We start from the raw sequence: 24,503 nt of genomic DNA, 5'->3' as shown, positions 1-24,503 counted from the left end.
ATAGTCGAGGTCTCCTGAAGCTGAACTCCTGCACAAAGTGCGTGATTGCAGTAGAGAGGGATGACTCTGTCTAAATGCCTGTATGATGATGCAGCGTGGCATTCCCAAGAAATGTAGAAACCTTGTTTCTCTGACTGACTGATATCCTTTGGGAGACGTCAGAGTCGCATCCTAATAAATAGAGCTGGGGAGGTGGAGAGCGCGCCATCCTCCTGACAGACCGCTGCAGCCTGCTACAGCAGACAACACCCTGACGATGGTAGGTGGGGAGGGAGAGCTCTCTCTGCAGAGTTGTGTGTAACATGTTCTGACTGCGTCTTTGTGTTATTCTTTAGTGTTTCATAGATGTTTTTTAGAGACTTGCTGGAAACATTCGGCTGATTGAAGTTTGGGGTCATTGTCAGTGTTTCCAGGAGCAGATGGAGAATCAGACCGACCTGCTCCGCTTGTGTTTCTCTTCCCCTGATGTTTTCCTTATTTCCTCCTGTATGTCTCCGTGCTTCCTCGTGGGTTTCCTTCTCTCCTTTCCTGTTCCCTCCTTCCTTCCAGAGGATTGTATCACTCTTCCCGGTGCTGCTGCTGTCATTGCGCGCCTCGCTGGTGGACGGCGTCGCCTCGTCGTCTCTGACCTTCAAAGACAAGGACCCGATCACCGGCAAGCCGGTGGAATGCGACCGCTGCCCCCCCGGGACCTACCTGAGCGCACGCTGCACGTCGATGCTCAAGAGCGAGTGCTCGCCGTGTCCGCCGGGCTCGTTCACGGAGCTGTGGAACTACATCGGCAAGTGCCTCCGCTGCGGGGTGTGCGGCCAGAACCAGGTGGTGAAGACGGCGTGCAGCGCGGACAGCGACTGCCAGTGCGAGTGCAAACGGGGATATTACTACAAGAAGAAGTACGACATGTGCCTCCGCCACAGCGCGTGTCCGCCCGGACAAGAGGTGCTGACTCCAGGTAGGCTGCTGATCCAGACCGGGGGGGGCTGGAGGTCTCCATCAGAACAGGTTTAGACCATTTTACAGCTCTTCATGTAGAGGAGATCAGGACTTGTGTGTCAGGGACCATGTGGTATGCTTGTTATTATTATTATTATTAATTAGGCTATTTATAGTCATTTGGTCCAAAAGAATAAAGTTTATTTGTAACTTTGAAATGTTTGATTTTTCCAACATTTGGCACGTGAATATTCCTGACATGGACAAAGTGCTGACACCCCATAATAACCTCTTTAGACATGCTGACATTTCTTACTGTAAGATATGAGTCAGCATAATAACTCCAGGAAGACTCTAATACCCACAATGCCTGACGGTAATCCGGTATATGCCCTGCAGTCTGTGGCACCGTTAATTGCTACTTACAATATTATTTCAAAAACTACGTGAATAACCACTGACAAACTCTCTGATTCCATTTAAAGAAAACGTGCTTTTAAATACGTTTATCCCGACTGTCTCAGTTGTCCCTCTGTCTCCTTCATGCATCTGCATGTGTCCTTTTAGGACCAGTATCATTCACAATGTGAATTTGACTGGACTAACACTGTTGCCATGGCGACAGCACTGTTATGTTACAGTGTGCAACAGCTGCAGCCCATTAGATGTTGGAGAGCCGCAGATGACTGAGCGGTGTTTTAGACGGAAGTTTAGTGCCTCACAGAGGCAGACAGTGGTCACTACACTTACATTTACAGTATCACAGCAAAGCAGCAGCAAGCACACTGATGCACCAGCAACGTCTTAAATGTCACAGAAATGGAACTGGGCTCATTTGTCTCAGATTAAGAAGTAATGTGCACTACCTTGCTGTGGTTCTGCTTCTGTTTTCGGTCAGTTTGATTAGTAGGCCATGTAAATATCTCACATATGTACTTCCAAAGTGTATTTTATTCGTTGGATGGAAAGAAGGGCTCCGTGGGGCTTGTCGTTAGTTATTGACGTGGTCGCTTTAAATGCTGCTGCTGCAAGGAATTGTGGGAATATCTCCTTTCCTCCGGTAAAGGATGGTCCAGTGTTCCCGATGCTGAAGGAGAAAAGAAAGGAAGCACTGAAGCACCTTTCCCTCTGGAGGACTCAGCCATCTAAAACAAATGCACATGTCTCCTCCAGGTACACCTGATGAGGACACAGTGTGCCACGTTTGTCCCAACGGCACCTACTCCGACACCGTCTCTGCTGACCAGAACTGCACCGAGCACAGAAGCTGCGATGCTGCAGGACAGCATCTGGTGCTGAAGGGCTCCACCTGGCACGACAGCGTGTGCGCGAGCTGCGAAGAGCTCAAATCAAGAGGTAAGATCACCAGTTCATAAAGTTCATGCAGACAAAGGGAAAGGAGGAGGAAGCGTGTCGTGCTGTTGGCTCCGTCTGTTAATGTTTATCCCATATTACGACTCTGCTGCCAGAGTCGGACGAGGAAACATGAGCACATTTCACAGATCCTGGCTTCCTCACACCGGCTACCAGATGCTTTTAGAATTGACCTGAAGATATTACTGACCACTTACAAAGCCCTGAGAGGCCCAGATAAAGTTTATTGTTATTATTATTAATATTATTAAAACAAACACTTTAAATCACTAACCTATTTTCCAAAGCAGCACATTCATTTTGACATAAATCTCCAACATTAAAGCCTGCTGATTAGTTTTATTCTCTTAATCTAAAAAGAGAGGCGCATACCTGCAACATACCAGCTGCCTGCCAATTGTTCTTAGTTGACTTTTGAAGTTTTGCTGCAAGTGAATGTAAATCATTTTATTTCCACATGTGGCCGGTCTTCTATTAAACCTGTAGCAATGAGGTCATCAAACCTGCTCCCTGCCAAGCAAACAGTCAAGTCAGGTTTTATTTATACAGCTCAATATTTGCCTCATGGGGCTTTATAGTCTGTGCAGCATGCGACACCCTCTGTCCTTGGACCCTCGATTCGAATGAGGAAAAACACCCCCAGGAAAAACTTTTCAATTGCGAAAAAATGGAAAAAACCTCTGGAAGAGCAACCACAGTGTGGACAATCAGAATGAGTCTGAAACAGTCTTGTTACTAATAGTCTCCTTTGTTTCTTTCAGAAGGGGCCGACTACTTCAGAGAAATTCTTCCGGCTTTCTTTGTTCACCACAAAATGCCCCTCAGACGACTGCGTCAGATCGTGCACAAGCTCCCGTCTGAGGGTGGCAGAAGACAGGGAGGAACTTCAGGTCTTAACGTCTCAGATCTTCGTGCAAGGATCAACACTTGGGTCGCTTCTGCCCCGGCGCAGCAGATTCGGCAGCTTCCGGCGGCACTGACAAAAACAGGAGCCAGCGGCGCTGGTGAGAGACTACAGAACAAGCTGCAGAGAATCGACTCTCATCTGAATGAGCTGTGTCCTTTGGGGAACGAGGTGGATGTAGTTTTAACGTCAGAGTAGGCTGAAGTATATTACCTTAGAGTTTGACAGGTCCAGTGTTCATTTATTTTTTCGTGTAGTTCAAAAATTGCTGCCCTTTTCAAGATGCACTGTTAATACAGGATTTAGTGCTCTTTGCATTAGTTAAAGGAGAATACCAATTAGAGGAAGAGTTCATTTACTTCCATCTGCATATAGCTAATTAACATTTCCTCCTTTGTCAGTGCTTTTCAGGTTTTTCTTTTTTTTCTTCTTAAAACACCCCAAACAATCCAAATTGTAATAAACTATGCAAAGCCAAATGTTTTGGAGGACACTTCATTTCAGGTCCAATGATTGACAGGAATAATATAGCCTAATGTAACATAATGCAGATCTAATAATGAGAAAAAAGAAGAAGTCCACTCAGTACGTTACTCGTATATGTACTGATTGACCTTCATGAGAACATATGTGCCCCTTTTGGAGTCTAATTGTACTCAATTTGATGCAAACACGAAATTCTGGTATTTTATTTCATGGAGTGAAAACAGAGCGAGAGAACCTGCACAACTGATGCTTAAAACTTAACACTTAAAACATTATCAATATTATTATTATTATATTATTACCCTTTAACACAAGTTGGCCTGCAGTATATCTACCTCTTCCTATGTCTGGAGTTAAACACCGACATGGCATGGCACTGGTCCTGCTTATTACTATGGTTTCATTTTGTGTAGTGGCGAAATATATGAGCTGAGAATTTAATTTATTTAGTTATTTATATGAACGAGGTAAGTTTGTACTGAGAGGGACAGGGTAGTGGAGCTCTTGTGTTTGCCATTCATTATCTTTATACATAAAGAAAGAATAGAATTGTATGCAAGTGAAGCTGGAGCATGTGTGGCTGCTTTGAATGATGCTCAAATAAAAATGATCACAAATGCAATCAATGGCAATCGTTTTTTTTTTATATCATTTATTTATGAATTATTATCATTAGCTGTATATTTTTTTGAAAGTGCATAAGAGGAGTTTCAATTCCTTTTTGAATGGTAGAAAACATTTAGATTTACATTTAGATAACCATCTATCTAAGAAAGTAGGGGATAATTAGTCTCTTTGCTGCCACTGTTCCAAACAGTTTGCTCACTGATTCAAAATTCAAGTTTATTGTTATTTAAAACATGAAAAATACAGCTGAGATGAAACACTTCTTTGAGACAAGAACACAAAAAAAAAATACGTCACAAGTGCTCTGGAACATAGATTTGCTCAAAATAGTCAATATCTCTCTCCTACATCAGTAATTGCAGTAATTAATCAAAATTGCAGTCATCAAGCCTTTCATAAAAAAAGAGCAGCCTAGAAACATGCATGACTAGTTACTTCAGATCCACATCAAAACTAACTGAAATATTTCAGTCCTTGTTGGATCTATAGGATCTTAATGTTTGACCATACAATACTACTGGACAGGCAAACTGGGTTGGACCCTCAGACCCTGTCCTAAAGTGGTTCAGGTCCTTTCTACAGGACTGGAGCTCCTTTGTCACATGTGGCAACTATGCATCTTAGAAAACAAAGATGATGTATGGAGTTCCCCAAGGCTCGATCCTCGGGCCTCTTTTATTTTACATTTACATGCTTCTAATTGGTAAAATTTCTCAGCTAAAACATATCTCTAAGTGCCTTTTACCTCATGAATCATCCTGGTCTCTCAGGTCATCTAGTACTAATCTGCTAACTGGTCCCAGAGTCCAAACTAAAACCAGCATTTAGTTACTGGAGCAAACTTCCAGAAAGTATAACTCACCCTGACTTTGAAAGCATTTAAAACCAGGATGAAAACTTTTATGTTCCGCCTTTGACTCAACTTGAAGCTCATCATTGTCCTCCTCTAATTTATCTTTTTAATTGCTTTTATGACGGTTTTTATACTTTCAGTGTTCGCATTAAAATTTAAATGTAAAGCACTTTGAGTGACGTTTTTGTGTGACGTGTGATACAAATAAACTTGCCTTGTCTTGCCTTGACCTCAAGCTTTTCTCGGATAAAATGGGTGTTTAATGCTTGGTGACTTTTTGGGACATCAAGCATCAAGAGTTTAAAAAATTTGGAATACTGCTGTCTAAAATCTGTATATAATGCAAACATGTTGTTGAGGGAGATTGTATTATTTGTTCAGCCTCATTTTAATGGAAGCGACTGAGTCATGGTGAAGTACAGTGATTCTGTTACACAGCATGTGATTATGCTGTAGATAAGAAATGGATGGAAAAGCCCTTCATGTCTTAATGTGGGAAGTGTGTTTTGTCTGTCTGTCTGAGGTCAGACCTCCTCATCACTGCAAAAGATTATACTGGAACACTAAGGATCACCAATGTTAGTTTTAGTGAAGTGACGACAGCTAGCAATATGAGGGCGGCTGCTAGCCAAGTTCTAAGCCACTACGCTTAGTATAATGAATGCTGCCTCCACCCAACCAACTGCATGGGCGCATCAAAGTGTACAACAAGGGGTGGGGGGGGGGCACACACTTATGTTTATCTTAACAAATAGAGATAAATTAAAAATAAACAGGAAATAACAAGAGGCAGATCAGTTGACAGGGTTCATAAAAGGAGAACATATTTAACATACTTTCTACTGTATATTGGGGGAACAGTATTTTCTCACTATGGAGGGGACGTGACCCCCCCCCCCCCCCCCCCAAGAATGTATGGTTACACCCATGTCTTGTTTTCTTTGGCGTTTAAGAGCTGCAGTTGGTCAATTTCCTAAAAGAGGCGCTATCATGAAATAATGTGGTTTAAAGTTTAGTTAGAAGAGTTAGAAGGTGTTTCATAGTAGTCTGGCTTTTAGTTAGAGTGTTTAGAAATCTCATCATTGAGTATTTTATCACCCCAGGGGCAAATTAGCTTGTTTAATATTAGCAAATGTGTCTAGACTTCACAATAATCAGCTTGAAGGAAACATTTGTAGAGTAGACAAAATAAAACAGAAGCTGATTATTCATTCGAGGCTGAATGTTTAGTGTTATCTCACTGAATGAAAGATAAACATATCCAAACCCACAGCACAATGACGGAGTGAACATGAGTTTACATGGGGTTATTTGGGCTGCTTATAAATAAATATATAAATGTAAATCTATGTCCCGTAAATCTGAAACTGGAAAGTACAGACTGTCATAAGTCCTGTCAGTAAATGTCTTTAAATTAAAGATTAAAGGCGCAAAGGTTGAATGTGCACTTGTAGGAGAGATGTTGTCACCGTGAGGTTTGTTGCTATATTTTCTTATGTCATTCTCCCATGGTGGTCAAAAACCATTGTCCTCTTCTTCTCTATAATTTACGATCATTTGAGAGTCGTGGGAGAATTCGATCACTACTATCTATATCTCCATCTATTTGTCCCGACATGGATGTGTAGCCTCTCAGCATATGAGTATCAATATGAGTACAATGAGTATTAAGCATATAGGTTTAGGATTGGCTACACTGCCAAAGCAATGAAATAAGATAACTTCAGATTCATCTCCCACAATGACAAGGTGTCTCATTTTTAATTAGCAGGTCAAACGTGCTGTTCAGTGTAACTTGAATCAGGCAAAAAAATAGTAAGTTCTGTTTGGTTATAGATGAACTAAAGTCACAATAGTAACATTTTAGTAGCTTCTCTGTAGTACACCTTCTTTAGAAAATAGGAAAGTCATCATTTATAACATGATCAAGTCTTGTGAACTTGACCCTCACATGAAACGCACTACCTCAGCAGTCAGAAATAATGTGTTTACCTGCTCCCAGGACCAAGAACAGCATGTTTCCTGCTGCCCCCTGCTCTCAGAATAGCACCTGGAAACAAAATGTTCCTTCACAGAAAAATACCTAACTTCTCTTGAATCCAGGTGTTACACAATACCCAACGCAGTCTCCTACATGGTCACTGGCTGCTTTACGTTTCGAGGCAACGTTTCCTGAGTGAATGAAGTGCACCTTAGTCACAGTGAGCTGGTCTGGGTGGAGATTGGGGCGACAAAAGCAAAACAAAAGATTGTGGTTTCGGTTAAATGTTAATGAACACATTGGTCAGGTCACTGCAGACTTTTTCTGTATCAAACCAAGACCATGATCTGTGCTGAACCTTAACCAAAATGCTGCTAGAGCCTCAACATAAGCATAAAAAAGTCACGTTGAGTCACCACGAAACTCCCACAACTCCTGTGGTTTCACACCCCAGAGTGATGACAAGCCTTTTTAATTTAGGTTCAGTGGCTTGCCTTGTTCTTTCTCATAAAGCAAGCAAGCAGGTTGAAAGTACAACTCATCCTTTAAATATGAGGCTTGGGATTGAAAAGAGGTGGTTATAATGACTTTCACTGGTGACCCATTCAAAGCCTCTGAAGACCAGAGTGTGGCCGCGAGCCAAACACGACAGTAGCTCTACACAAAACACATGTGGCAATAAAGTAGTCATTGATACACACTTCCTGTTTCTCCAGACCAGTGATAACATTGTTATTGAAGAGGTAAGCTGCCAGCCAAGAAACTTCAAGTGGACAAATGATGCAAGAGTTGCTGGTTTCACAATGACAGAGCAATATTTGCATTTCCTCCATCCTTCCAGCTAATCCTCAAGGAAGGACTTCAAGGAACGTGTGAAGACTTCCATGACTGAATAATCGTGACTGGAACAGGGGCCGAGTAAAATACACAGCCTCAAGAAATGTTATTCTAATCTTAGTAACTTGGGTGGCAGTGTGCCAAAGCTGAAATAATACAACAACAACAAAAACAAGAATACACTGAAAATGGAATAAAACTAATTAAAAACACACTTAAAAACAAGTTATCATACAACTTAAGTTCTATTGCACACATCTCCTACTTTCAGAGATTCAGTAAAGTCAGGTGTTCTCACTGATATCTGTTTCCCTGGTTGGACAAACAACCCAGGCAATTTTTTAGGCAACCTGCTCCTACAGCTTCTGTGTTGACTGCAAATGACGTTGGTCTGACTCTCTACTGATTGTTTAGGACAAAGTAACCCCCCCCCCCCCCAAACTGGAAGCAGTTAACTTGAACACAATGTCAGGCAACATGGTTTAATGACGGCTCGCTAGAAATCTACAAACTACCTCACTGGCGTTTGATTCTCAAGGAGGTGGAGGTGGTGGAGGACAGAGGACACGGGGAAAACACCCAAACATCAGTGTTAGTTTGGGAACCTTTCCAATGAAAACCACACAAGTGGTGAAGTGTTCTTAATGCCCCATTTAGGGATTTGGGTAATGGAAGGTATTTCCATTTACTGACAAAATGTTGTAATAATGTGGGTGTTTAAATACCTTAGACACAGAGACTTAAATTTGACTTGACCACACAAGATGCCTCAAACCTTCATGTTAGAAATCCCCCTCGTTCAGACACTTTTAAACCATAGCTTCACTCAAAAAGAGGCACGTAGACTAAGAGTCAGGTTTGGTCTAAAAATAAAGCCAGTAGTTAGAATAAAAGCCCTGTATTAAACACTGGCAACTTGTCCAAGCTGTTTCCTCTCTCTCTCTCTCCCAAAACACACTGGGACAAACAAGATGGAATAAAAATATAGAAACTGTTTTATAGAAGCTACAATTAAAAACTGAATGAGGGTGTATTATTCATCTCAAACTATATTAACCTGCATTTTCACAACATGTGTGTCGTGAATCAGTCCAAGGAAAAGAAAATACATATGATCAGTTACATTCGTCATCTTTGACAAAGCAAACAAAGGTTTCCCAGTTACACCCTGTAATCTGTTCAAACAAATCCTACAGATTAACGTTGGGAACTCCACTTGAGTCACGTGGGTAGAAACTGCCTGACACAAGTCGGCAGCGTTGTCCCTGCCCGAATATTTCCAAACCAGGAGTAGCTTTAGTTTAAAGTTTGAAGTCTAAAGTTTAGCAATGTCAGAGACTGCTCATTTCACCGTTTTGTTGAAGTTGCGTTGTCGGAGAGGTGCTTGACTGTTACAGTGGTGAGAAAATCAGGTGGGCCCACCCGGGTACAAATAGTCACACAGCAGCCAATCAGCTATTTACACCCAGCGTGAGCATCGTCACCCGGGAGGCCGCCATGCGAGTCCCCTTTGAAACCAGGACATTTTCCTAAACCTAGCTAAAGGCTTTCTAACACGTGGTTAACGTTGTGAAACAGTTGCAGTTTGGTTAGATTCCACCTCAGGTGCAAATAGCACTGTTGGCTACTGACACCTGGGTGCAAATGGCATCTGCCATTATATTATTATATTTATAATATATATTATATTTTCTTATTAGTATTACTATATTCATAATTAATAATATTCACAATAAACTAAAACAGAGAACTTTTCGTATTCCTCTCTACGTTCAGAAACACAGTCGTCATTAAGACCCAAACACTTGTTTTATTTTCAGTAGTCACATAATGAACACTAAAGAGCAGTTTTTCACTGGTGTTCACTGAATCAGGTTTGACCCTATGTGTGTGTTTGAAGCCCTGTGACCAGGTGAGTCTGAGCTGCATGGGGCCCCCACCTGGGCCCACACACCACAGTACAGACTGTTATGCAGGCACCCTCTTGTGGCAGGAAATGGCAGTCAGCAGTAAACAGACAGGAGACCCCGTCAGAATAAAAGTAGAAAGTGGACTTTCTTGAAGTGTGAGTTGTGTGTGTGTGTCTTTCAATCTGTGAGTAGAAACTGAAGTAGGACTGAACGGGACATTTGGTGGGCCTTCCATCACATATTGGTTTATTTACTCATGCTGTTGACTTTCTTCACATCTCCTAAACTAATCTGCACACCATGTGGCTTCTTTATGCTGATGCTAGTTTAGCTGCTTCTACCTGCTTATGCTGTTAGATACAAACGTGCTATTCTGGTGACTATGTTCATGGGAGTGACGTCTATTTGCATTGCAGCTTAAATACACAGCCAGTATAATTCCTGCATTTTGAAACTGGTTTAATATCAATGTGAATTAGCCTTGTAAAGCAAATGTGTAAAAGTAACCATATTGCTGGATCATTTATTAGCCACACAGTCTTCATCTCTGCACCTGTAAGCTTAGAGGACTGCCACAGTGCACCAACACCTGGACATACTGAGTAAAATACTCGAACCCAAGATGTTTACTGTGGCAGCGACATCACATCAAATGTAGATGTCTTGGTGGGATTTTAAAAATAATTTCAAATAAATGTGTGTGTTAAACTCAGATTTTAACGTTGTATAAGCGTTCCCTCTGAACATTTGATGTACTGTTTCTTGTTTTTAACTTTATTTATGCGGAGGATGGCTTTCAACAATCCCAAATTACTTTCTTGTTTGCGTAATTCTACACGAAGCTGATCCTAAGCAGTCAACAAAGCAGGCAGTTACAGGAACTGGGGCCTTTTCAGGGAAATTAACTTGCACCGACTGAAGTGTGACACTTTGAGTCACTGTCGGTTACCAGAACCACTTGAACTTCAAGAATGTGGGTGAGCTGCTGAACCTGCTGAACCCGCTAAATCAGTTACCACCCACAAATCATCCACCCATGCTGTTCATGTTCATGACCAAATGATAGCCTTCATCAGATCGTAGTGGCTTCTCTTCAGTCCTGCTACTGCAAAGATTTGACTGAAAACACACAACTGTGCAGCAGGTAGAAAATATAATACAACATAATGGACAAATCCAACTGTAAAAGACCCTCTTTTAATGGAGTTAGTGTAGAAGTACTTACAGTAAGATGCTGAATATCCATTCCAGCACACATAGGTCATGAACCAGGATGTGGACAGGTCACAAGTCTATCTAAGACCTTCAGAAACTCACGCTTACACTCACACCTACATTGTCTGAGTCCCATGACTGTGGTAGAGTGTTTTGTTTTCTTCCCCTGACAAAATGTCACATGAAGATAAAGTTGTTCAGCAGCTGACTTGGGAATGACAGATTTTTAGTACAGCGCAATGTTTGACGAGCAGCCTAGAAAACTGCTCAGGACAAGCTGAGAGCTGAAAATGTAAAACGACAATTATGAACATGACAATATTTCAGTCAGAGACACTCCAGGAGTTGAGCCTTTGGTTATGGCTAAATGGTTTTACAGCTAGATTTGGCAGAAAAGGCTCTTCTCTCCGAGCATCAACGAGGATTCTCCTGAGAGACAAAAACATACCTGAACATTACGGGAACTGGAGGTGAGTGAACCTTGTAAAACGAAGCTCAGGCATTTTCTCATGTCATGAGTCGCTGACATCAGTCGCAAAGATCAAACATGTTTAAAAAACTCTTTCTGAGAAAGACTGGCAGCGACCGGATCTGAGACTCTTTACATATCACAATCAGAATTACTTTATGGACCCCCGGGGGGAAATTGTACAGTGCCGGTGCTCCCATTCAAGAGCAGAAAGTAGCATAATTTAGAACTAAAAGTATGTACAAATAGAAAATAGAAAAATAAAAAATATACACATTTATAATATTTAAATGGAAAATAAAAGTACAAAAATATATACAATAACAATGTATATGTATGTATATATATATGTATTGCACTGGTGAATTATTGTACAGATTATTGTAATTTTAAGCCAGTAACAGTCAGTAGTGCACAGTTGAAGTATAAATATAGATATAGAATAAATAAGGAGGTAGTAGTTGTTGACCAGAATCAGTCTGTTCTGTTTCTCCTGAGTGTCTGACCCTCAGAGGGAGGGGTTGAACAGTCTGAGGGCCACAGGCAGGAATGATTTCCTGTGTCGCTCTGTGGTACATTTGGGAGGAATGATTCTCCCACTGAAGCTGCTCTTGTGTCCGACCAGTACGTCATGGAGAGGATGTGAAGCATTTTCCAAGATGCCCCGCATCCTCCTCTCTGACACCACCGTCAGAGAGTCCAGCTCCACCCCCAACAACCTCACTGGCATGTTTTCATCTGTCGACTTGATCCGATCAGCTGACACGCTCAGATCATATTCATAATCAGCTGAACAGTCAATGGGCCCCCCCCTGCCTGTAGTTACGACTTGAAGAGGCTTGGTGGTGAACTATAAGCCCAGATATTCAAAAACGAATTTCCTGGAAAACCGTGGAACACATGGAACACTTATGCAGCTCTTTCCTCCGTCCTTAATTTGGGGAAAGCGTGTCCTCTTTGTTAAGAATCACCTCTCCTACGCAGAGCACCTATATAAGGTTAAAAGAAAGCAGCGCTCTCGTACTCGCCTACCAGACTCTGGCCCAGAGGCCTGAGGGGTCAGCTGCTCCAAAATGACTTTGAAGAGATGCAAAATGACCACAAAACAACTGGGTCTGGGTGTTTTGCTCCTATGTAGGAGGGGTGGGGGGGACTTTCACGTGTCTGTGCTCAGGGGCCCATTGTCTCATAACCTGCCCATGCCAGCACTGACTGTAGGTAGGAGACAAGACACCAACCATGCCAACTATCCACCTGGACCTCCTCTATAAGGCCTCTTGCCTGGGTTACATTTACCTGCAGCCTTTGTGAAATACGATAGATACTGTCCATTTTTGTGAAGGCTGCTTTGGACTGAAGCTCAATGAAAAAGTCAAAAGTTTTAAAAGAAAATCCTGTAAAATACAATCTAAGTGAGCGCGTTAGCATTTTCATCTTCAGTTCATAGGTAGACCGGTTTCCAGGCTGCTAACATGCCAACATCATGATCATAAAGAACATGAAAGTCATAGTCGGTGGTTGTTAATTGTTTGTTCACACATCAGAGTATTTTGTCAGAGCCCCTCCTGGCCCGGGAAACGAAAGCACAGCATTACCATGACAGACGTGACCAGAATTAAAGTAAATGTTTACAAAATACCTGGGACTCCCCACCAGTCAGTAGTACTGATGATGTCATGAGGTGTTGCATAACATTTCACAACAACAAGACTAAAACAGAGTGAAAGTTCACTGAGGTCTGAGGTCTTACGTGTAGTTTGGTTTACTGTTAGTTATAGTACGTCTCACGTCAACATGGACCCACGGGGGGGGGGGCGGGGGGGGTCTAATTCTAGTGACTGAAAGACGGACTTTATGGAGGTGCAGTTAAAGTACAATCACTACATTTCACTCACTTTTTAATGAAGAACTGCCTTGTTTTCCACTAATTGTAGGGTTTCCTTTACAGTTGTGGACGGTGTACATTTACTTGAAGTTTAGCTTTTCAATCCATGCTAAAATCACATTTCTATTGGCACACAGTGCGGTGGTTTGTCCACCACATGTTTGCGCCACAAAGAAACAGCACCAGCCTAAATGAGCTGAACCGAATGGTATAAACGTGTCAGAGTGTGAAGGTAAGGTGTGAAAGCACCTTGAGAAATGACACTGAAGAGGGCAGAGGGCTCTAGAGGGATTTCTAGAACTTGAACTTGAGCTTTACCAGCATTTCTTTGTGATCCTGCACCTCACAAGAATGGATTTGTCTTCAGTTTTCATTAGAACTAAAACTACCTGCATTTGTCAGCTGAAAATATAATATATGCTCAGCAACGTCCTCCCACTTCCAGACTTGTTTCCCCTCCTTGCAACTTGTTCATGCTGCTGTCTCTTTTTGGAAAAGTCCACTCTGCTTTTACTTGTTTATTCAGTACATCTGTCATGCTTCATCTCACAGCTGCAGGAAGAACATGCAAACATCAGACACACACAGGGAGGGCTTTTAGACACACATTAATAATCTGATATTGTTCTGTTGAGAGCTTGTGCTTGTCATCACTGCATCCTGTTTGCAGCAGCAGGGAGGGTCTTATCTCCAGTCAAATGGAAAGCATACTTTCCACAGACGTTGAATGGTTACTTTCTTTTCCCAGAAAGAGACACAGGCTTTTTACTCCAATACATTATAAGCATTGGAAAGAACTAATATAACTGCTGAATAGAAGCCATAGACCCTGAACTTTACAAGCTTTAAAATTGTGCTGTTTTGTTTTAATCTTTCATGCCAGTTTCACTTTTACTTCACCCCAGTTTGTGATAAAAGTTATGTGTAGTTTGATAGTGGATCATCCAAATCATACATATCCTGGCATTTAGCTATAAATTGGGCACAATGTTGGTCCCTTGTTGAACTGTCCAAGATTTATACAGTCCGACAGACAACGTTCACTTTTCTGTGTCTTACATTTCTTTAATGGTTAGCTGCTTTCGATGCATTGTCTGAGTCAAACATTAACCCTGGACTCTGACGTCTAGGAGTTAATGTGTGACTCCTATTTGTCTGAGATATCGTCCAAGAGCTGCCTCTCATTTGACTTTGCACATGTCAAACTTCAGTTCACAGAACTCCATGAAAGTTATCAGAGAAATGACTACAAAAGCAGAAACGATGGTGATGCAGGGTGGATTCTGACCTCACCTTATTAACAGGGCCTTTATTGACTTGTGTGCTCTTAACTGAAATGAACGAACGGCATCGTCAGTGACCGCAAATGTTTGAACTGCACTGGTGATTTCAATTTGTAGTTTGTGATACTAACAACATTCGCTATAGAGAGCCAAAAAAGTCTGGCTAGTTTCTGTCAATCTCTCATTAAGCTCTTCTTTGATCGGCCTTTCTGAAGGACGTGTTCCTGAGGTTTACTGTCCACATTGTAGGACAAACTGGCATCCACTGAAACCTCTGTTATATTAACAAAGTTAAACAATTAATGTTGTTGCATAAAGCTCACATGAAAATGTACCGGCGCTTTATCTACGATATTCACCAACACTGTCCTCTAAAGCTTTAGCTAATGGACAACAACTGACACACTGCCAAAGGGTGGAGGTTCACTGGGAGTACCGAACTGAAGTCAACTGTGTACTGAGCCAAACGTCCTGTATCGAACGGTTTGGGACAAATACACTCAGCGTTACGCCCGTACTGGAAACCCTGTTAGGAACTGTGAGCCCTGACACCAGTTTGGAGGCTTTAAACTTAGGACACCACTGAATCTACACATGCAGTCAGGAGGGTTAGCAAGGAATTGTATTCAATTTTCCAAGACAGAAGCTATGAGCTACATCTGGTACAAACACCATGACTGTTCGAGACTAACAAAGAACAGACCTGTGAGCGTCTGATACAAAGCTCACTTTTCTTTTTGGTTTGTTTTTAAGGTCAGTAGCCAGACAGGAGGAAGTGGTTAAATGCAGAGCAAAGAATACAGATGGGTTGTATTTTGTGTGGGCAAAAACATTTGCGTATGGTTTCGGTAACAAAGTTTGTTCATTCAAATAACAACAAGAAAGAACACTCTGTTCACAACAATCCAGACTTTTGACATTGTGTTGGTGCTGCTGCCGTGGGCTGTTTTCAAGCTGGAGTGAACATAGTCCATATTAAAAGTACTGCAATTATATGTTGATGAAGCTTAGACTTAGCACTCTGTATCATATATAGTTAAACAGAGAAAAAAGTTACCAAAGTTTCCCAGAGAGAAAAAACACTTCATGAAGATTATTTGCCTTCAAAAGTGAAAATACTCTATGAAACAATCCCAACACTATAAGTATAAGCTAGCAGCAAATGGTGGCTTTGATAAACGTTAATGATTTTACTGGCAAGATAAAAATGTTGATTCTGTTCTTTCTTCAGAAATGGCGGCACCCATAAATCTAAAGGAATAGGAAGAATTAGACGAGAAGATTGATACCACACTGTTTGTCTAATAAGCATGGCACTAAAGTCAGAAGGTGATTAGCTTAGCTTAGCTTAGCATAAAGGCTACATGAGCAGTGCTGCAAGTTACAGTACCTCCAGAACTCATTCTCACTCAGTCATCCTGAACTTTGAGCTTGCCGTTTCCCCAAAGCTTTCAGTATTCATGGTAAGCTAGAGTAATCACCTCCTGGCTCTATAGCTCCAGCATCTTCACGGTGTCATAAAGTTCAGTACAGATCTTGCAGGTTTTAAACTATGGAAGCGAATTGCTGCCACCTCAGAGAAAGAAAAAGGAAAAACATGAATCAGTGTCACCTTATAACGTAGTAAGTTTATTTATATTATATTACTGTGACTGAAGGACATTACTTTCCTCCTGAAAGGCACATACCCAGGGTTGGAAAGGCCCCCTGGTGGTGAAGTGCGGAGCTGCACCGTAGAGCATGTGGAGCTGAACAGGCAGTAGTTCTTGAGCACATCAAGAGGCTGGACAACTGAGTGCAAAGTGGACTTGGTTGGACCGCATCCAAGTGGCAGCACCTGTCCTGTCCACAGTGAATACATATTCAACACCCAGTGTGCATGTAATACATACAATGTTGCTGGGTCAAAATATCCAGTGAGACAAAATGTTTGGTTCAGGACTAAATCCAGGTCCATTAAACCAGCAGCTGGTCTATTTAGTGGTCAGAGTGCTGGTGAGTTCATAGTAACACTGACGGCTATGTGGCTCCATCTAGTGACTGAATCTGATTCAGCCGGGTCGGTGATCAGCTCCCTCATCTTCACTTACGCTGACACAGACAGAACAAACAAACACTGAGGAAGAGTTTATTCTCCAATTATAATTATCTTTAAGTTATTATTAAAGGATTTGAAAACTGTTGTATTTGGTGCAGACAGAAATCCACATCTCTGTCTCCTGGAAACTAGTGGTACATAAATGTAGCGCTTCATTTACTCACAAAGAAAACGTTGTCTTTGAACATAATCCAGCCGCAATGGGGAAACAAATAAGTAATAAACATCATTTCCAGGAAACAGGGGTGCCCAGATCCATTTCTAGATCCTTTGCTTTTTTTGTTCTGAATGTCAGCTGTTAAAAAAGGCCCCAGATTGTGGGTTTACGTCTAATTTCTCTACAGACAAAAACGTAAATACCATGCTCTAAAAGTAAAAGTCCTGAGTTCAATATGCTTGCTTGTCAGCAAAATATACTTTAAAGTATTTTACACCGTAGTATTGCTACTTTTCCTTCAGGGACAGATCTGAATACTTCCTCCGTACTAAAATGAGTTCATTGGCTCCCATTGCGACACAGAATCAACGTCAAAATTGTCCATATAGTCTTTAAAGCACTTTGGCTCGCCAGTATATTTCTGAGCAGCTGACTGACTACAGTCAAAGCTCTCAGGTCATCAGGTGGTGATGGATGCATCAAAGCCTGTAAGTCCCAAAATGTTTCCTCCTGGTTTCCTGCTGTCCCCGGCGACGCTGCAGCTTGATGGACGTTTTCTGTTGTTGTGTGAGGTAGTCAGCTTCATCTGCATTAAATAAAAATGATAATCGATTACAAACTGATAAGGAAACACAGAACAGCACCGTCCTGAAGATTTACAATGTGTTGTCTGAGAGCGAGGTTCTAGAAAGTCTTCAGATAAGACTATCTGCAGGGAGGGAGAGCCGTTCAAGCACAACACGAGACATCAACTCATAAATCGGTAAAATGTGATTTGCCATCAATCAGTAATTTTACTGGTTTCCAGCAAGTTGCTTTGTTTCTAAACACTGAAAATGTCCATTGGTCCATGTTATTGCTATTGCAAAGAGTTTTCTACCCCTCCTTCCTACACATGAAATGCACTTTGGAAGGACACGTGAGCAATTAACTAAACAACAAATTTACTCTAAAACAAAAATGAATTCAGGTTCATCACTGGAGGTTGAAGACTAAATGAACAAAGCATCAGAGCAGGAGTGTGGCAGGAGTATAGAGGCAAGATGAGAATAAAGTTGAGCTGCTAACCAACCACAAGTCTCTCTTACTCAACATCCACATGAAGCTGTTCAGAAGATGGTTTTCTAATTACAATCAATTGATTTAGTGAAATGCCAGAGCCAGTTGTTTAAATCCAAGTATGAATACGCTTCAACAAGGCCAGAGGGCTCGTTACAGCAACACTTATAATCTATTAGTATTCCTGTCTGTGTGTGGAGGAGTCAGCAGGAGTATTTATGTTCCAAATATCCACAAAAAAAGACAAACATTTGAATAAAGTTATGAATCTGATGGTTATTTGACTGCAGAACTGTCAAACATGTGGCTGCTGCAGGACATTAGTTCCGGCCTCCCCATCGAGCTCTAAATGTTCTCTGGTTCTGAACCTGTTCTGATGGAGACCTCCAGCCCTCCCTTCCACCCGATCTGGACTCCTTACTCCGGGATCAGCAGCCTACCTTGAGTCAGCACCTGTCCCTGGCGGGGGCACATGTCGCACTGGCAGTCGCCGTCTGCACCACCTGGTTCTTGCAGATCCAGAGAGCCCGGCGGACACTCGGTCTCTTCAGTAGCCGCGCAGCTTGAACGCAGGTAGGTCCCGGGGGGGCAGGTGGCCAGGTCCGTGTCTTTGAAGGTCAGACGCGGAGTCTGGACGGCGGGGATCAGCAGCAACACCATGAAGAAGGTCAGTATTTTCCCACAAGTCGCCTAAATAAGAAGAATACACTGAGCCGTGAGGTCATACAACAACATGCAAAGGGTGCAGCACACCTGGACAGGTAAGCATCCACCCTTATATTCATATCAGGACAGCAAACTTCACACGCCGTCCAGTTGGAGTCCAGGACCGGCTGCGCGGGGTCAAGGCAGACCACCACACACAGAGCCGCCCGTTTATAATATCTAAGTCACCTTGTTTTGAAAAGTTTTCTTGACAGAGATGGTCAGTTCTTCATCTAACAAGGAGTGAAAGGTGTCTGTGAGTTCCAGACATGTCTGCAGAGAGAGCTCTCCCTCCCCACCTACCATCGTCAGGGTGTTGTCTGCTGTCGCAGGCTGCAGCGGTCTGTCAGGAGGATGGCGCGCTCTCCACCTCCCCAGCTCTATTTATCAGGATGCACCTCCATGATGCCACGCTGCATCATCATAAAGGCATTTAGAAAGAGTCATCCCTCTCTACTGCAATCAGACACCAAATCGGCTTCACGCACTTTGTGCAGGAGTTCAGCTTCAGGCGTCCTCGACTACAAACCTCTGACAGTAATGTTGTGCCACATATAAGTTGTAGGAATCTCACTTTTTTCTGCCAAATGAGATTGAATTAGAATTTTGGACTAAATTCAGTTAAACTTCAGCCATCCCACAGAGGCGATGGGATTTTATTTAACGTGTGATACCATCATCATATCATCAGTCAGAGGAGGGAAAAGCTCCCTAGATTTCTTGGGAATGCCGTGGCTGCGTGCTACTGGTAGTGACCAACAATGTGATGCATGTGACTTTGACCGTGCCAGATGTTTTGGCACGTTGTCCCCACTTTTTTTGTCAAGGCTCATGGGCCAGTGGGAGCACAACATATGACAAGAGGAAGTTAACACCATGGGGCTGATGGGCAGTGTTGTATCGCCCTCTCTGGGTGAAAGTGTCACTTGAACCTGAACGCTGACAAGTACAGAATTGTTGACCAAAACTGACATACCCAAAACAAAATGGTTCCTGTTCTCAAACCTTTTCAGTAACAGTCTTGATCCAGGTCTCTTCTGAAAGGGAACTCTTCTGTGTTAAATATCAAAATGTCAGAATTATTCTAAGTGGTTCTTGTAATGTTTCTGTACGACTCAAAAGCAGGACTTTTTATGCTCACATTTAGATGCTCGCAGCACTCGGTTAAGGTTATAGGGAAAGATCACGGTGTTGGTTTTATACAAAGTCTGCAGTGCACGAGACACGACATAGTTTACTAATTCATGCTTACATACTTAAGTAAAAGAAGCAACACAACAATGTAAAAATACGTTACAAGTCCTGCATTCAAAATATGGCATAAGTAAAAGTACACAAGTATTAACAATGTACTTAAAGTATTAAGATACAAATGCAAAAGAAATGCTGCTGTATATTTATATACTTCATATTATTATTACTGGTGCATTCATGTTGCTTCAAATGGCATTTTCCTGTTGGTGAAGGTGGAGCAAATTTTAACTTCAACTGTAGTTTATAATCACGTTTTGTACTATAATCTGAAAAGTAACTAAATAAATGTATTGGAGTCCAACGTGCAATATTTCCCTTTGAAATGTAGTGAAGTAAAAGTAGCATAACACTGAAATACTCAAGTAAAGTACCTCAAAATTGTGATTCAGTGCAGTACTTGAGTTTACAGTGAGTTGCTTTACATGCGAATGACCGCCGGGTGTCGCTGTTTCACCATTTTCAGCAGCAAAAAAAAACAACCTTTTTTTTCCGGCCAACAGAAGAAGAAGGAGGGCTCACTGAAGTGTGTGTGTGTGTGTGTGTGTGCGCGTGTGTGTGTGTGTGCAGTGAACAGATGTGAGTTGTTGTCATACACACACCGACTGTCTTCACTGTTGGATCGATGTCTCTAAAGTGTGCAGCCCTCCTGTCACTTCCAACCTGAGCAATGCAAGTGTGTGTGAGTGTGTGTGTGTGTGAGTGTGAGTGTGTGTGTGTGTGAGTGTGTGTGTGTGTGTGAGTGTGTGAGTGTGTGTGTACAGGCATGTAGGAATGGATGCAGACAGTAACAGTTAGGTACGCAGGGTGTCGACAGGTGACCGACGTTAACTGAAGAAAACGGGACTACACCTTTACCGTACTTTGTGGCTTCCTCCGGTTGAACCAGCAGCCGCCTTCCTCCTCGGGTTTCCCCGCTCCTCCCGCGCTCACCGCCGGACTCCTCTTCGGTGTTTACCTCGGCAGAAGAAATGTCGGAGGAGAAAACGGACATTCCCGACGAGCTGCTCGGTAAGATAACGTTAGTTAACCGTCGGTGAGATAGCTGAACTTTAGCTAGCCGACTCGCACACTGGCGCTGGTTTTGTGTCTCTCAACATAAACCAACTAGTTAAGTTACTAAAACTAACTTTAACAAGTTGGTTAAACTTCTGTCTTCCATCTCAGGTCTTTTAGTTCACCACGAAATCACCGAAAACTCCGAAATAATCTCACGAGCAACTAGTTAGAGACGAGTTAACCTGCGTCACATCGTGATGAAGTTAATCACGTTAATGCGACGAATCACGCAGGAATAAGTCGTTTTATGTCACTTATTAAACTAGACAGTGTGGGAGTGCTTAATTACCATAAAGTCAATTAAAATATGTACATGAACTGTTGACTTCCACAGACACTCCTGTCTGTTACTGGAGCATACTGCTGATTTCTTCTGTATTTCAGTAAACTTATTTTCATGCCTGGAGGGCTGGGCTGGCTACCTGAGAGCTCCCCCCCCCCCCTGCCACTTCCTTATCAGACGTGGGGGAGAGGGAGAGCTTTGGGAAAGGGGTGTGTCCGGTGACATTCCTCTGGACTGTGAGATATTATCAACACAGACTGCCTGGGTGACTGGGAGTCAGAGAGAAAGCTGTGGAGGGGGGGGGGGGGCTTGAACTGAAACATGGCACTGACACAATCTGTGCTGCCTGGATGGAGTTTGACCTACGTTGACCTTTGGAGGGTGATACTGAAGCGACAGGCGTCTGGTGTTTGATGCCAGTGTCTTGATATTTGAGTGTTTTAAAGGACCGAACTCTATAAACAACAAGTAGTGAATGGCAGTAAAGTTGTATACCTGTCCTGTCCTGTCCTTAAAGCTAAAAGGAGAAAGATCTGACCGCGGTGTTCACATAGTTTAGTCTATTTATTGGACTGTCATTGGAAATCAAAAGCAGACCCAGCACGGGGTGGTGAGGCTGACTCACCACCCCGTGCTCTCTGTTGCGTGTCTGCAGCCCAATCTCAGCCTGTATGTCGCTGCACTGACGATGAATGGGGCTTTTTGTTGCCGGCTCCTGCTGTTGGTTTTAATAGGACGGACCGACTCGACGCTGCTCATCAGCAGAAAATTAGGCAATGAGATAGACGGCCCACGAGATGTGAAAAAACGAGCCACAAATATCAATCGCAAGATCCCCAAGGATCTTTAAATTAGGGCTGCAACTAATGATCCTTATCGATTAATCTGCTGATCCTATTCTTCATAAATCATCTCAACTTTAAAATGTCAGAAAATAGTGAAATATGCTCATCAGAGAGCAAATCCGGACATTTGAGAAGCTACAGTCAGAAAATATTTGACATTTTTGACTCAGTTGATCGTCAAAAATCACTTTATGATTAATGACTTAAACGATGAATCAATTATCAAAGTGATTGTTTGAGCACTACCTGAAACAGTGGGTCATCATCACAAACGTGTGAGAAAGCCGTCCTTCACATCCACAGCAGTCGGAATTCGAGTTAACATCCATTAAAATACCATTAAAACATTAAAATACCATTAAAGTATTTCACTGATGTGTTGGAGCAGTCAGATTTATATAAAACCTGTCGCAGGTTATGACTGTGAGGTAATTAGTTGTCTGGGAACTCCTTGTTGTGATATGGACCATGTGTTTGTGATCAGCCTGCACGCTGCTGCTGCTGCTTCGTGCTGTAATGTTTTCGTCCTCATCATCATGTGTCTGGGCAGCGTGATGTCATGAAGGAGGGCCCAAGCTCTCATACTCATTGATACTCTCTCTTTGCCATGTGCACACACACACACACACACTCTCTCACACTCTTTGTTTCAAGCCTCGCTTCACCTCCGTCTTTATCTTCATGTCTTCTGGTTTTCTGTCTCGTCCTTCACCTCCTCTCTCTCTCTCTCTCTCCATCTGTTACTTCATCTTCATAACTCTTTCCTCCATCACCCTCCTCCTCTTTCCGTCCCTGGACTTTCCCACCACTGCTAAAAACGATCACCGTTACCTCCACCAGACCTCAGGGTAAAGAGCCAAATGAATACAGGAAGATTCAGATCTGTCTGTGCAGAAACACGTAATGTTTAATGGAAGGATGTCCCTTAAAACACCCTAAAGACACACTGTGGACAGTAGACTATACTTTTCGCACTACATTTAAACTGTATAATATCGAGGCTTTACAGGTTTGCGTCAGAGGAAGCACAGCTGGCTCCTCCGTGGAGGTCCGATGGAGAACATGCTGTGGGCAAATCATGTCTTAGTCAATGTAATCAATAGGTATTTACTTAAAATGTTCAATATCAAAAACAAGTAACACGGTATCTGAAGTGGTGTCACCTTTTCAGTGACTGTTACGCCCCACCCTTAGGCGGCCGTATGGGACGAACAAACACCAGTAACCCAGGCAACCACAGAGAGACACCTTTAAAACAACCAACGCCGTGGGATTTATTAACAGAAAGACAGACAAACAACCAAGACACTAAATCAGGACAACCAGAAGCCACACAACAATCCCAGGCTGAGAGGCAGCAAGACCAGCAGTCCTTTCCAGGCCAGGTGCTCCGGGTTACGGGTCATTAAGTTCTGGGCTTTACTGCATACATGTTGGTTTCTCCACTGAAGTCACAACAAAACAAAGAAATCAGTATGTGAGCCTCTACGCAATGCAAATCTAAATGAGCAGTGCTTTTCATGCAAATACTGTAACTGATCATATTTATCAGGGAAACAGTAAGTGTGTCTTTCAGCGTGGCCTTTAATACAACTGACAACTGATTGACGTCACACTAAAAGTTACTGTAAAGTTCACTGTTAACTTCCCCCAAATAATCAGTTTTGTGTTAAACCTTAATGACGCGCCTTCTGTCAAAATCCCCCTGTTAATATTTGTTGTCTTTGTTTACAATTCATTAATGGAGATTCATGTTTTTTTTGGCATTTGAATACAGAGGAACAAGAAAGGAGTAGTTGTTTGTTAATGTAGACTCACACTGATGAACATAGTAAACAACATGACTCCATTTTAAGGCACCAAGAAACACCACGTCACATCATTTCCACTGTAATTAACCCCTTGGTTAGCACAAGAGGTGTGGCAACCACTTTTTCTGGTACAGCTGAACAGGGCTGAAAGGGGGGCCTCAGGCAATCAGATCTCCCAACTCCTGTACCCATTGTGTGATATGTTGTAATTTGATCCATCCAGCTGTTGTGGCCTTAATTGTCAGGTGTCATGTAACCTTGTTCCCGACCCCCTGTCTGTTGTAGAGAGTGTGCGGGAGGCGGTGGGTCGGAGGGTGAAGCTGACCCTGAGGCGCAAAGTCCAGCTGGAGGTCAAAGGTGACAAGGTGGAGAACAGAGTGCTGGTAAGTGACAGCTGTTTTCCTAAATCCTGCAAATACAGTGTACATTTGAATACGTATGGACTCCAGTTTTTCTGTTTTTCTGTTTTCAGTCCTGA

At 42.5% G+C, this 24,503-nt stretch overlaps 2 protein-coding genes across 2 annotated transcripts in view; both read left to right on the top strand.

The window, feature by feature from the left end:
- Window positions 1–205: 205 nt before the first annotated feature.
- tnfrsf11b (tumor necrosis factor receptor superfamily, member 11b) lies at window positions 206–4,319 on the top strand. Its single transcript, XM_070921774.1, has 4 exons — window positions 206–259; window positions 550–952; window positions 2,107–2,289; window positions 3,069–4,319. The coding sequence occupies exons 1-4, from the start codon at window positions 257–259 to the stop codon at window positions 3,407–3,409; spliced, it is 930 nt and encodes a 309-aa protein (XP_070777875.1). The 5' UTR covers window positions 206–256; the 3' UTR covers window positions 3,410–4,319.
- A 16,483-nt stretch (window positions 4,320–20,802) lies between these two features.
- LOC139298621 (F-actin-uncapping protein LRRC16A) overlaps window positions 20,803–24,503 on the top strand; it is a 29,386-nt gene continuing 25,685 nt past the window's right edge. The window contains exons 1-2 of the mRNA XM_070921304.1: window positions 20,803–21,038; window positions 24,311–24,408. Of these exons, the coding sequence (XP_070777405.1) occupies window positions 20,999–21,038; window positions 24,311–24,408 (138 nt within the window). The 5' untranslated portion in view covers window positions 20,803–20,998. The remainder of the gene's footprint in view (window positions 21,039–24,310; window positions 24,409–24,503) is intronic.

Source organism: Enoplosus armatus, chromosome 16, assembly GCF_043641665.1.
Source record: "Enoplosus armatus isolate fEnoArm2 chromosome 16, fEnoArm2.hap1, whole genome shotgun sequence".
NCBI lineage: Eukaryota > Metazoa > Chordata > Actinopteri > Centrarchiformes > Enoplosidae > Enoplosus > Enoplosus armatus.
The sequence above is the reverse complement of the archived record's forward strand: the minus strand, read 5'-3'. Positions and strand labels throughout refer to the sequence as shown.